Genomic DNA, 14,314 nt, shown 5'->3' with positions numbered 1-14,314 from the left:
CCCAAGTGTTGTGTTAGTGTAGAGATGGCCTCCGGTCAGACCTCTGTTCCCTTCTTAATTTCTATGTTTGTCCTTGGTATCATGTGACTGTGCACTGGGAAGCGGACATTTGAAACATCAGCACTTATTGAATGCAGCTCTGTTTGGGGCTGGATACTGAAAAGTGATACTCGTCTATTTCAATCTTAATTTGGGGATAAAACATTACGTAAGGAAAATATGAAAACATTACAAAGTACATTTGATCTTGTTGAGTCATTGTGGTTTGTGAGGGGTCAGAGTGGCTTCTCCCTAATCCTCACAGTGACCTGATGTTTCATGGGGGTGGGGATGGGGTTTGCGCAGTAACAAGTCATCTTACATGGATGGAAAAAAAAACATAATTGTACCAGTCAGTATGTATGTCAGTTCATCTTCTCCAAAGCCGAGATTGGACTGAGGAAGTGCTTCTTTCCTCACACTAAATCTCCTCAGATTGCATTTTGAGTTCAGCTTAGCGTCTTTTTTGTTTGGTTTACAAGAGTTTCTGATGGGCTCGGCTCTTCTGAGGTCCTTGTCAGATGTCCTGCGGGTGGGCTGTGATGACGTTGGGACTGCCGAGCAGAGCTGGGCTGCTGTAGGAGCTGTGCGCGGGGAAGAAGGGGATGTAGGGCATGGCAGACATCAGTAGCGGGCTGCCCAGGGGACTTTCATCATCCGGCATAGGGAAAATCACTTCATCTGCATCCCAGACATGGAAGGCGTTGAAATGGTTCATGCCGGAGGATATGTGGGTGGGGGAGACGTTCTTCAGATCACTCGTTTTCTCTGTAGGGTCCTCTGCAGGGCCAATCATACAATCTAGAGATTAAAAAGAAGGGAAGGTGAAGTGTCCTTTGATTATTCTGTCATGGGACTGTGGTAGACAAAAATCATCTTTGGTCATCTCTATGCGCAAGTGATAAAATGACATAAAACACAAAAGTTTGACATAAAAAAAAATCAATAGCAATGAAGTTGCATTTGTAATTTCAAATGCTCACATCTCACCTCAGACAGTTGGGGACAGTTGCTATATAACTGATACTTAGTTCAGTTCAGACAGCTCAGCCCATCTTTATCTCACTCTCACAGGTTTAATAAAACAAACTTTTCAAATACACTGACATCAAAAACATATGACAATTTCTGATTATATTACCTGCAATATCAATCGCAAGATCCTTTATTAGATGTCCCACAATGGCATACGCCACAGCGACGACCACCAACGCAGCCATCAGCATGTACAGCACTGGCTTTGGTAGTGGGATGAGGTCCCTTGCCACTGGTTTGTACTGCTTGTACAGTGGTTCCTCCGTCGGGATAAATGCATACCCCTTGTGGTTCGTGTGGTTAAAACTTGTAATGTTTAAGGAATTCATGGCTACAGTATTTTGAGTCCTGGAGTTCCTTTGGTATGTAGGCTACGTCGAACACAAACTTGTCAGCGCATGTGCCTCGTCAAACCAACACGTAAAAAAAAGAGTAAAGTTCCGTTGTTCATTTTCTTGTCTAAAAGGGATATAAATAATAACAAGTTTGATTTGTAAGAATACAGTAGTTAGACAGGTTTCTTTTGAAGGTCAAATGCAGGAAAAGTTGGCTGAATGAATCATTTCACACAAATAGTAGATAGTACTATAGTATACAAAAAGTAAGTACATTTGTGTCGATTTATTTTCTGACTCTTGGTAGCAAAATGAAGTAAACGTAATCTTACCCTCAACAGCCAGATAGTGTCTGGGCCGTGTCTTTGAATAGAGCTCGAGAGATTGTTGGTCATTAGAAGGGAGATAATTCGCGCGCCGGTGGATCAACATATCCCTCTCCTTGGTGCTGAATAGTGGTCCTCCTTATAAAGACGTCAGTCCACTAAGTTTTCCTCTCCACCCATTGGTGGATGAATACCCTACGACCCGCCCCTCGGTTCAACCTAAAGCTCTATCATCAGTGCTGTAGGCCATTGATCATCACGATGTTATAATACATTATTTGTCATCAATTTTGGTTCATTTCTACGTCTTAATATATAAAATGATAGCCCCATTTGTTATTACTTTGGACTTGAAATTTGCAAAATATCTTCCTATTTTAGCCCAGCAGGTTATGCAGCCTGATCACTGACCAAACATTAGTCCATACACACAGTAAGTGCCTGACTGCTGGTCTCTTTTCTAACTTTCTAAACACACACCGACAATATGACAAGGAAAGCCACATTTAATACTCACTCTTTGTAAAGGATTTTGTAGATCAATGTCATCTACAGTGCCCTCCACAATTATTGGCACCCTTAGTGAATGTGACCAAAACAGGCTATGAACAAATATGTCTTTGCTGTTTATCCTCTCTGTCTTTTACTCAAAATATTCACAAAAATCTTACCTTTTCACTAAGATAAAATTATTGAAAGAATCATTTTTTTTTTACATTAAATAAAATATTTTTCTCCAAAACATGGGTGCCACAATTATTGGCACCCCTAGAAAATCTTATAATTAAAATCTAACTGAAGTATATTACCAGTCATGTTTTACATTTTTAAGTTCACCTGTTTGATTAGGAACTCTTTAGTGGTCAACCATGACTTCCTGTTTCACTCGGGTATAAATATGAGGTGACACAGGCCAAATACCCTTAGTCGTTCATCAAGATGGGAAAGACAAAAGAACACAGTGTCGAAGTGCGACAAAAAGTTGTTGAGCTGCAGAAATCCGGAAAAGAATATAAGAAAATATCTTAACAGTTGAAAATACCCATTTCCACAATCAGGGCAATAGTTAAGAAGTTCAAAGCGACAGGAGATGTAAGGAATCAGCCTGGAAGAGGACCTATCTGTAAATTGACCCCACGCACCGTGAGGAGGATGGTTCGACTGGCAAAGGAATCTCCAAGGATCACAGCTGGAGAATTGCAGAGGTAAATTGAGTCCTAGGGTCAGAAAGTCTCCAGAACTACCATCAGACGCCACCTCCATCACCACAAGTTGTTTTGGAGGGTTACCAGAAAAAAGCCTCTGCTGTCAATCAACAACAAACTAAAGCGCCTACAGTTTGCCAAATGTAAGTCAGACTTTCAATGGGACCGACTTATATGGTCAGATGAGACCAAAATAAAGCTTTTTGGCAACAAACATCAAAGGTGGGTTTGGCGTAGACAGAAAGATAGCCATACAGAAAAGCACCTCATACCCACTATGAAGTATGGTGGCGGATCTTTGATGTTGTGGGGCTGTTTTTCTTCCAAAGGCCCTCAACATCTTGTTAGGATACATGGTATCATGGTCTCCATCAAATACCAGCAGATATTAAATGAAAACCTAACAGCCCCCTCTAGGAAGCTTAAAATGGGCCGTGGTTGGACCTTCCAGCAGGACAATGATCCGAAGCACACCTCAAAATCAACACAAAAATGGTTCACCGACCGCGGAATAAAGGTTTTGCCATGGCCATCACAGTCCCCCGACCTAAACCCCATAGAAAATCTGTCGGAAGAGCTGAAGCCGAGTATACAAGCGTTGACCTACGAATCTGAAGGATCTGGAGAGATACTGTATGTAGGAATGGTCTCAGATCCCGTGCCATGTGTTCACCAACCTCATCACGCATTATAGGAGAAGACTCAGAGCTCTTATCTTGGCAAAGGGAGGCTGCTCAAAACATTAAATTAAGGGGTGTCAATAATTGTGGCACACCTGTTTTGGAGAATAATATTTATTTAATGTCAATGTTTTTTTTTTCTTTCAATAATTTTACTTCAATGAAAAGGTAGGATTTTTGTGAATATTTTGAGTGAAAGACCAAGAGGATAAACAGCAAAGACATATTTCTTCATAGCCTGTTTTGGTCACATTCACTAAGGGTGCCAATAATTGTGGAGGGCACTGTAAATGTTTTCGATCAGCTTCTTTAAGAAGGCACTGACATGAACAATGTCAAGATTTAATTCTTGGACTTGGGTAATCATTTTTGCAAATGAGACAACATGCTGCAAAATGTAATTTTCCTTCTTTAAAAAAAAAAAAACACACACACACACATCTGTGTCAGCACAGTTTAGATATATACAACTATTAGAATGTAAAGAGGGGGAAAGGCCTCACCTATGTACATTCATTAGCTGATTTTCCTGGGGGATTATCTTGCTAGACGGTGACTCTGGTTTACTAGGTGTATAAGAGGGCTTGATATGCATTCATATGTTTGTGTGTATCTTTGGTGGGATTATTTTACCTGAGAGGAAAGAACCTCTTATGAAGGCCCCAGGTGTGGTAGCCTATAGTGTGTGCTTCTGTGTGCCTGAGTATTGAGTGAGTGTCTGCGTCAATGTTTACAAATAGCTTCTGTTCCATTTGGGACCAAATCACTGGCCTCTTCATGGCAAATTTTATTATGACATACGGAGATTCATCTGAAAGATAAGGGTCACAGAAATGGAAATAGTTTTGTGGTAGCAAAGTGATAGTATACTGAAATACTTCAGGTTCCTCGTTTAAGTCGAGCCATTTGCAAAAGTGGAAAATTAAAGATAGTGATGGTATTTTTAGTCTCACAAAATATCCCATGCATTGTCCCAGGATATCTAAGAAGGTTGCAGCTTCATTGGAAAAAAGCATTTTGAGACCTGTGCCATGTGGTTTTAAGTACCGTATTAACAGATAATCATACATTACTTTTTAAATTGAAAGCTTCGTGAAAAACTGTGTTAAAGTTTACTTTCTCTTGAAATACTCATATGTTGTTTTATGATGTGCTTGAAATGATCCACTGCTGATGCAAAACACTCCTGTTTTGCTGTTCTTAGTTGAGATCTAATTTGACTTTATCTAATGTGACTTTAAATTGTTCCATAAGTCTATATAGCTAATACTCAAATAAATATGTTTTCCCCAAAATGTAAATCAAACGAGTGATGAGCAGCAAACTGTTGAAGTTCCCCAGACAAGCTTGGTTTCAGGTGCGTGTTTTTCTGTGTGATTTAAGCACTCTGATTGGGATTATACTGGCTAGATGAATATGCGACCTTGAAATGGACATTAGGTATCTCTGGGGAAAGCCCTTGTGTAGCCTAGTCCAAGGGCAAATCATTTGATATTGTTGACAGGATCCCAAAAACTACAAATGTAACCAAATGTAAAGGGTGATTCTTTTCTCCGTCATTTCTGTTTGAGATGGTAATTTAAAATTAAATAAATACCAAGAACTGTGCCATAGCGGTATACTATTCATAAAATATATGTATGGTAAGACCAATGGGGATTAAAAAAAACGTTTAAGGTTTCACGTCAGAAGTTTTGACACCTGATTGTGGCTCGTGAACAAGATCCTTGACCGTTGCAAACAGAAGGGAAAGCCTCCCCTTTCCTCTCATAGGTTAACCAGATGAAAGCTACACATGTTGCGTTTAGCTAGCCATTTAGTCATAGGAAACTTGTAATTCATCCAAATATTTAATAAGATTAGTTAGTACAGTTTCTTTAAGTTACAGGTAAATAGCTCTATAAAAGCAGCGAAGGAAGTTTTGTCAAATCTCTGCATTAGCTGATGCTTCGTAGCATAGCTTAGCTAAAGTTAACGTCAACTTAGTTATCGCTATAAGTTTACGTTACTATCCTAGTTTGGATAACACATCCACTAAATTTAGACTCAAATAGCTCGTATACAAGTCGTTAGTTAAAACTTTTTGTTATTTATATAATAAAGTTAAATATTTGCGTGAAAATAAATTCACAAGCCCAGTCTCAAACTACCATTGTTTAGTTTGTAGCTAACGGACATGGATCAACATTTGTTTGAGAAGCCATCCTCACCTCTATTTCAGTCTACACCAAAAAGTAACAATACTCGCCACCGGTCATCATTAAAGGCAAGTTTAAGCCTTGCATGGTCATCCTTTAATATCCCTTTTACAAAACGCTAATGTTCTGACATGATATACAGCAAATTAACTTTGTACTGGTGAAACATTGCATTTGTAAGTTATCCAACTGTTTTTGCAGTGGCCTTGTGTAAAATTTCAGGCCAGTTCTATATTTAGGCTAACGTTAATTTGTTTTGTTTTGTTAATTGTTTAACAGGATCTAGATGCCATAGTTCAAGGCTCTTCAGAGCAAACATTGCTGTGTATGACTTTGGATGATAGCCATGAACCAGAGATGTAAGAGATAAAGATGTTCAGTGGCTTTATCATAATGGAAATATATACCAGTGGGACAAGGTGGTATGCATTTTTGTTTGATACAATCCTCTTCTTTCCATGAAAAGTGAAGACTCGGGCATAGGAGCTTCCACCTTGTTGTGCAGGTCACCAACCAGTGAAGCAGAAGATAATAATATTTCCTATTTTCCTCTGAACAAGAGGATTGATGTGATTGGGAAGAAAGCTCAAGACCTTATAGAGCGGATCAACCACAGGCGTGCTATGGACCAGAAAGTCATGTCTGACTTTGAGGACACACTGATGAAGAAGGTACCTGTAGGACAAGTGGACTACTGTTGTGAATTATTTTAATGCAAGTTGTGCTATGTGCATATGCTTGATTGTAGGTCGTTGGATGATTATGGATTATTTGCATGTCTATACCAACAAGTGTGTGTTCGTTTTGGTTCAGTACAGCATTCCTTGAGCCATCACTTATCACCTCACAACAGCTTGTATTTGCCTGCACTCTATACTCACACAGTTCATTTGTATGGGCAGGTGGGGGAGACATGTCAGGAACTGAAGGACCACATGTTCAGTAAGTATGAAGAGCATGGAGCATGGAGTTGTGGCATGGAGGCCCGGCTGCAGGAGCTGTCTGAGGTGCTGGGGAGGAGCAGCCAGCTCAGTGTGGAGCTTCAGGGTGCCTGTCAAACTCTGGTCGCCATCAACAAGGGTATCCAGCAGACGTCTGAGCAGTAGTTACACAATGGACATTTCCATGCTACATATAGCCACAGTTCCTGTCTTAAAAAAGAAAGGCTGTGTTTTTTGCACAAGGTCAGTACACAAGGAGCGTGTGGTGCTTTGATCAAGTATATTTTATGTTATTTGTTCATGTTTTGTTTATACATTAAGCTGGAGGTTCACTGACCGTTTTTTAATGTATGGAAATTGTATTGTATTTGTGAATATATATATATATATCATAGGAACTGTATAGACACATTAAAAAAATAAGTTTGACAAATTAAAGTGAAATGAAGTCAATTGTTTCATTTTTATGTGACCTACATAGTCAATGGGGCAGCAATAGCAACAAGGGAGTTTGCATTTCAAATTAAGCAGAATAAAAGCAAATTGCACTCAACTGTGGTTAAGTGACAATTGCATTTGGCTGTTGGATGTTAAGAGTGTGTATTTGCTTTCTGCTGTAGCTTATATAGATGGCTCATGGATGGACAAACACCTTCACAAACTAGCAGAATGAAGCATCATTTCAAAAGAAAAAATTTCTATTTATTAAATTTTGCCCCATGGCATTACTAATCTTCAGGATAATGCTCAGTAACTTTTTTGAATAGCAGTACCACTCTTGTTACTCCAGGACTGACCTGACATGGCCATGAAGATAAGTAATTCTGCTATACCAAGATATACAGACTTAGTTAATCACGGCAGAGGTGTGTTTTACCTGGCATGTAAATAGAGACCTACACCATGGAGGAAACACAATGAAACACAGAAACACTAAACTGCAACCGGCTTTATTTATAAGGCATCATTTTAAGTTTTGACATTTGAAACAAATGCCTTTCAAACCATGCAAGAGAAAAGATCCTGATAATGGATTGGAAATCATATTATTTCAAACGATTCCAAGTAAAGTTCATTCATCAACTGTAAATATGTATCTCAAATACTAAAAGCGACTATGTATGACAAATTAGTGTGTTGCACTCTTTGTCTTGCCTCATAATGTAGTAGTCATTTGTAAATGAACATAAAATCTGTTATCTTTCTGAGCTATGTTATTCAATAAACTAATATTTACAACACCAATCTCTATACAAACTACTCTTGTGGGATAGTAAAGGTATGGTGTGAATAGAAAAATAGTGATTTGCTCTGTTGAACTACATTGAGTCCAAAATATCTGACAGGGTTCTTTTTTTTGTTTTTCTTCTTCTTCTGTACTTTATAAACCAAACCATTTTCCCTTTCAAACATAATATCCTGGTTGTTGAATACAGACCTGTTCAAATGTTTTTAGATCTATCAGATTCTTGAACCACTTTCTTAAAGGCAGCAACTGGCTATTGAAAGAGCGCTTACAGGCATGAGAGAAAAGCAGGGTCCTATTTCCCCACAGTGAAGGACTGCAGGCCTGTGATGGCCCTTCCCAGAATCAGTGCATGAATGTCATGGGTACCTGGCAAAGAAGGAAACAATACATTCAAAAAAAAAAAAAAAAGCCACATAGTTGAAATAAGTAAGACAAATATTTTTCAAACAAAATACAGAAGCATAATATTTTTGGTTCGGAATTGACACTGATATCACTTCCTTTGTTCCCTTACAAAACTGCACTGCCTTGGTAAAACAACACTTTGATAAGGCGGCATGCAATTGATTTCAGTACCGTAATTTTATTCCAGAAAGCTGAGGCACTACTAAATATTGATTAAACATTCACAAAAAGATGAATGTGTAGAAGCCAGGCATCTGTTTTGTATTCTTATCTCTGCAGTTTCATCTTTGCTCAGTGCTTCTCATTTGCCAGTTATGTTGGCCCAAATCAGAGAATACCATTGGTCCATTATCAGCAGACCAGATTTAAGAAAATGCTGTCAACTAGGACTCATGTGAAAGAATCTCATCAATACCACGTTCCAGTCCTTAGATATCAAGATACTGTCAAAAATTGTGTTACTGAGACCTGCTTATGGGACAATAAGCTGACAGCTTGTCATCAATATAACTTACTTGCCGCTTTCACTGCCTCGGACTCACTTACCCTCATACGTGTTGACTGCCTCCAGATTCATGACGTGGCGGATGATGTGGTACTCGTCAGAGATGCCATTGCCCCCCAACATGTCACGAGCCTGTCTGGCAATGTCCAGAGACTTGCCACAGCTGTTCCTCTTCAGCATGGAGATCATCTCAGGGGATGCTCTAGAAAACACGAGGCAGAAGAGGCCAAGTCAACCAATTAATACAGGGAAGTGGCCTTAAAGCTTATATATCATGTTATGTAATAGTTTCATACTTTTTGTTATCAATCAGTCTGCCAAGTTGTAAGCAGGCCTGCAATCCAATGGTGATCTCGGTAAGCATGTCCGCCATCTTCTTCTGCATCAGCTGGTTTCTGGCCAGGGGCACTCCAAACTGTATTCTGAGAACATTCATAGAGGTTAAAACATCACTCACAAAGATGAGTTGTTTTAAAGCAAACATCTAACACCGAGGGAAACGTTTCTAAAGAAGACCCACTGTCTTCTAACCTGTCCATTGTGTACTGGCGGGCAGCATGGAAACAGAACTCAGCGGCACCCAACGATCCCCATGCAATGCCATACCGGGCGTTGTTTAAACATCCAAATGGACCCTGGTAGAAGACACACAGACAGAAGATGATATCCTCTTATTTACTCACTTCTGTATCTCACAGTGTAAATACACCATGGCACATTCGTAATGGTGTATACAGGGATGGTACTCACAGCCAGTCCTGACACATTAGGCAGCAGGTTCTCCTCTGGTACCTCCACCTCATCCATGATGATCATGCCAGTGGCCGAGGCTCTCAGGGAGAATTTTCCCTCAATCTTGGGTGTGCTTAGGCCCTTCATGCCACGCTCAAGGATGAACCCTCGAATCTTGCCATCTTCACACTTGGCCCAAACGACACAGATGTCTGCCACAGGGGAGTTTGTGATCCTGTAAGTGGGGAGGAACAGAGAGTAGGGGGAGATAACTGATTTGAAGGACTTTTTTATTTTTTTTAAATCACTAGTTCTGAGAATAATATGACAGTGAATAGACTGAGTAGTTCTGATAGAAGTATTGCAGAAATGATGAGGCTAGGTTGCATTTCCTGAACTAGGGCACTAGGGCACCACCATGTGGACTCTTGCAGTCACTGAATTTTTAAAAATCTTGTTTACAAGTCTGGCAGATACTGTGACACATTTAACCTTGGTTAGGAACAGGCAGACCGATCGGCTCCAGCTCATTTAGACTATATTGTCTTCTCCCAGTTTGTAGTTACACAGGAAATCCTATTGCTATTCTAAATATCAAAAACAAAAACAAATCATTACCCAATTTAATGTATATAAGTCATCATTTGAGGGTAGTTTGAATGCAATATTTTGTAATGTGACCCACTCCCTATTAATAGAGGCACTAAAATAATACTTGATTGACATTGATATTTAAACAACTGCCCAGCAGAATACTTACAAAAAATATTTAAAACATTTGTGTGGATCAAAAAAACATTGATTACCTTCACAGACATTGAGGACAAACAGAACTATATTTGTTTTTATTCAACATTTCTTCTTCCAAATTTCATGTCAGGACATTTAGTTAAGTGATTAAAAAAATGATTGCATGGAAAACTACACAAGAATAACAAAAGCCAAGTGGCTATCCACATCCCTTTGCCTTCTACCAATATCATAGATCACAGTTTGGGGATCTAATAGTAATGCTACACAGGATGTGGATCAGAGGATGTGCTCACCAGGTCTTGGAGCCGGTGAGGGTAAAGGTGCGACTGGATGGGTTGAACTTAGCACGCGTCTCCATACCGCTGGGGTCACTGCCATGGTTGGGTTCAGTCAGGCCAAAGCAGCCAAGGATCTCGCCCCGAGCTGTGAGAGGAAAACGAAGCCCCAGAACATGACCTGTGGTTCTGCATACGCAGTAAAAACACTGGATTTGTTTGGACTCTCGTGTGATTTTATTTGGCTTGGCACAACTAGTGGCATGGCAAAAAGTTACTGACTCCAGGGTCTCTGGCTCTTACCCAGCCTGGGCAGGTACTTCTCCTTCTGTTCCTCAGTTCCGTAGGCATTGATGGGGTGCATGACCAGAGAGGACTGCACGCTCATTACTGAGCGGTAGCCACTGTCAATCCGCTCCACCTCCCGGGCGATCAGACCGTACGCCACATAGCTTGTGCCAGCACAGCCATAGCCTAAACAATGAGGTAGACATGGAGATATGTAAACATGTCAGAGTAACACTTTTGTTTATCTTCCCTCTGAGAGAGAGATTACATCATTATAATAATACAAAATAATAATTATATTATTTCCAAAAAATAAATTGACCAATAATAATAACTAACATGATTTCCAAAATTACACTAATAATTTCAAATTTCCATGGAAAAATGCACTGGAGGGAATGGCGCAATTCCTCAGTTGTGCTGTAGCACCACACAAGATCCGCTCTCTAAATTTATGTCAAGGCTTAGAAAGCCTAGAGTGTGCACGTGGCCATGGCTCCGTTAAAAAGAAGACTAATTTTATTTGAGGGAATTCATGAGCAGAAGAATTCACAATTGGCTTACCTTTAATTGTTGGACCTAGGACACCTAGTTCACCCATCTCAGAGACAATCTCACGGTGGAAGACTTGAAAAACGAGACATGATATAAGCCATAATTCAAATATGATATTCAGATGCACTGCCTAGGTCTCGGCTGGTACCTTCATTCCTGTTGGCCATAAGAACACGGGGCATGAGCTTCTCCTGACAGTAGGTGCGGAAGGAATCCCTGATCATGATCTCCTCCTCTGTCAAAAGTCCCTCAAGATTCAAGGCATCTTGCCAGTTAAACTGCACCTTGGCTAATTTCAGAATTGAAGTGTAGTAAGCAGGGGACAATTGAATGACATAACCATCATTATCCAAACAAAACACAGTGGATAGTTAAAATGACAAGACCTGATTGTCAGTAAAAGCCTACACTGGTTAGACTGTGATCAACATACGTGCTTTGGGACGCTTCTTTGCGGTTTCCTTTTCTGCTTCTAAAAATGAAGACACATTACCGTTAAAAATGAACCTAGCAACAACACAGGCTGTCTGAAGGGCAGGTTGGATATTTCAACAATCCAAACTGGCTCAAGGTCTGGTCATATTAACCCTTACCCCATTTTGGCGTTACTGCCGTTCCCTGTGATCTGGAGGCTAAGATGAAAACTGCTCTCTGAGGATTGACCAGAAGGCGACACAGACCACTTATTAATGCCATAGTTGAATCTGTTTCTGTGGAGCACAATTTGACCAACATTAACGTCCAAGTTGGCACTTCATGGAAGCAGTGCTGAAATCTGCATGCCGATAAGCTGTGATATCACTTATCAAAAAGGGAATAACTAGCATCATCAGAGATAACCTCAATAGTGACACTGACTACCTATCTATCAAGACCTAGTTCCGGATACACATGTCACATACAACGTTAATTACGAAACCAGAATAACCTGTTAGCATACAGGGACAGGTGAAAGTGACTACGCTAACTGTTGACTAAGCTAACGCTCTGTTGGTGGCTAGCTGGCTTGCAAGCCGATATAAACGCGCTTGATATAAACAAGGTGTGTCAAAACGTGTCGAGTACGAAATTAAATTATTAAATTATGTAAAGTAAAAAAACAGTTCCCCCTTAGGTGCATGTTAACACATATGTCTAGGATATGTTTACCAGTTGTTTTCTTTGGAGTAGTAGCTCCTCACCCTTGCCTGCCTGCCTGCCAACTGAGAATCCACTGCCCATTCCTCCCATAGACCATGGGTGAAGTGGTAATCGTTGACGGCCATCTTGAGAGAGTCAAGTTCCAAGGGTAACATTTGAATATATATCTATTTTTTTTACTTCATGTCCTCTTATTATTCAATGCAAATATAACACGCTACATTTTACTAAAATATACCAAATAATATGTGCAAATAAACGAGTCTGATAGATCGTCTCGTTAGCCTTATTTCCTGTGGAACACTCAAAATGGTCGAAACCTTGCGACAGAATTCAGATGCCTATGAGTTGCTCCTGTGGTCCGATTGGCTTTACAAAGGGGGTGTGAAAAGACGGTTCTGTACATATCAAGAAATTGTAGCAGATGCCCAAGCTTCACAAACATACACTTAAAGTGGTATACTTAAATATCTATGTAGGGATCGTGTACTTTTTCATTTCTTATATCGAGGCCTAATACTTCTAACAAAAGTCATTGGCTGGATGTCCACTGGCACTACTAGACCATATTCTATCTCAAGTCTATCCTGAGTTATGATTAAAAAAAATATCTGTCTGTGTTTCATGAGTGACAAGGCCTACATCATTGTAAAATGTTAAACATCTGACAGTTTTGTTGTAAACTTGCAGCATACTCTTGAGGATTAAGCTGTTTAGTGGTACTCTTAAATAATTTCCTGGGATCTTCCTTAAACGCTATTGGATAACAACCATTGGCACATTCAAGATTTTAGGTTCACATACATTTATTTAACAAAACATTTAATATCCAGGTTCCACTGAGCCATGTTTGTGGAAAATATTGATCATTTAACATCATTCGAAACTTCTAAGTGATGTCAATATTAAAAAAGAATAACCCTACTAGCTAAAAGGTACTTTAAACATTCATTTTTATTTGATTTAGCTACTGGCAAAATACTGTAATTTGCCCCTATATGGCCATTCACATTCACTGTATTCTATGTGGTCTGGAAATATTGCACTGGATTCCAACTGATGAACTGATCCAAAGTTTACCGAGCTGAATATCCAAATGATACTGAATGTGATGTCTTCACATCATAAACATTAAATCCTAAATAGAGATAGATAAAATTTCTGATAAGGAAGCCTATGCAACTTTCTACTCTGTCTTCCATGACTGTATCTTTAAAACATCTGATAATGCAAACCCAATTAACCTCCTCAAAAGCAGTCATATTGTTGTAGTCTGATTTAAACAAAAGCATGCCGTTTGTAATCTGCCACACCACTCCACCCATTTTATTTAGCAATCCAAAAACTCTAACCTTCCATACTATTTGTCGACAGAAAATATCCTGGCTATAATTTAACCATATGGTGCTTCTGGCTTGACCAACTTTAGATTAAATAACCACGTTGATTTGCTGTGACAACATGTTATGGCTAATCTTTAGGATAATAGTTTACTACGGGCTTCTAATTTAGCAAAGGTTCCAGCAATGTACCTAACTTGTACTTGATGTCTTGCCTGTGCTGCACTAAATGTGGGCTATGCTCAGAGTGTAGCCTGCACTATGTAATACAAGAGTATAGCTCTCAATTTATTTTGTGATATTTATGCAGTGT

At 39.6% G+C, this 14,314-nt stretch overlaps 2 protein-coding genes across 2 annotated transcripts; one reads left to right on the top strand and one right to left on the bottom strand.

The window, feature by feature from the left end:
* Window positions 1-5,742: 5,742 nt before the first annotated feature.
* On the top strand, window positions 5,743-7,567 carry syce2 (synaptonemal complex central element protein 2). The gene is made up of 3 exons (XM_012825727.3): window positions 5,743-6,177; window positions 6,285-6,489; window positions 6,721-7,567. The coding sequence occupies exons 1-3, from the start codon at window positions 6,146-6,148 to the stop codon at window positions 6,922-6,924; spliced, it is 441 nt and encodes a 146-aa protein (XP_012681181.1). The 5' UTR covers window positions 5,743-6,145; the 3' UTR covers window positions 6,925-7,567.
* A 126-nt stretch (window positions 7,568-7,693) lies between these two features.
* On the bottom strand, window positions 7,694-12,778 carry LOC105898765 (glutaryl-CoA dehydrogenase, mitochondrial). The gene is made up of 12 exons (XM_012825824.3): window positions 12,671-12,778; window positions 12,115-12,231; window positions 11,955-11,993; window positions 11,670-11,810; window positions 11,531-11,593; window positions 10,982-11,152; window positions 10,697-10,826; window positions 9,669-9,885; window positions 9,450-9,553; window positions 9,215-9,340; window positions 8,960-9,120; window positions 7,694-8,374 (listed from the first exon to the last, which is right to left on the bottom strand). The coding sequence occupies exons 2-12, from the start codon at window positions 12,215-12,217 to the stop codon at window positions 8,301-8,303; spliced, it is 1,329 nt and encodes a 442-aa protein (XP_012681278.1). The 5' UTR covers window positions 12,218-12,231; window positions 12,671-12,778; the 3' UTR covers window positions 7,694-8,300.
* Window positions 12,779-14,314: the final 1,536 nt, after the last annotated feature.

Source organism: Clupea harengus, chromosome 1 (assembly GCF_900700415.2).
Source record: "Clupea harengus chromosome 1, Ch_v2.0.2, whole genome shotgun sequence".
In the NCBI taxonomy this organism is placed as follows: Eukaryota; Metazoa; Chordata; class Actinopteri; order Clupeiformes; family Clupeidae; genus Clupea; species Clupea harengus.
The sequence above is the reverse complement of the archived record's forward strand: the minus strand, read 5'-3'. Positions and strand labels throughout refer to the sequence as shown.

Coding starts and splice junctions, on each gene's coding strand:
- syce2 (XM_012825727.3), top strand. CDS start 6,146: ATGACTTTGGATGATAGCCATGAACCAGAGAT. Junction 6,178..6,284: donor GATAGCCATGAACCAGAGAT/GTAAGAGATAAA, acceptor TTCCATGAAAAG/TGAAGACTCGGGCATAGGAG. Junction 6,490..6,720: donor AGGACACACTGATGAAGAAG/GTACCTGTAGGA, acceptor TTGTATGGGCAG/GTGGGGGAGACATGTCAGGA.
- LOC105898765 (XM_012825824.3), bottom strand. CDS start 12,217: ATGGCATTAATAAGTGGTCTGTGTCGCCTTCTGGTCAATCCTCAGAGA. Junction 10,827..10,981: donor GAAGTACCTGCCCAGGCTGG/GTAAGAGCCAGA, acceptor TTCCTCTCACAG/CTCGGGGCGAGATCCTTGGC. Junction 9,554..9,668: donor CTAATGTGTCAGGACTGGCT/GTGAGTACCATC, acceptor GTCTTCTACCAG/GGTCCATTTGGATGTTTAAA.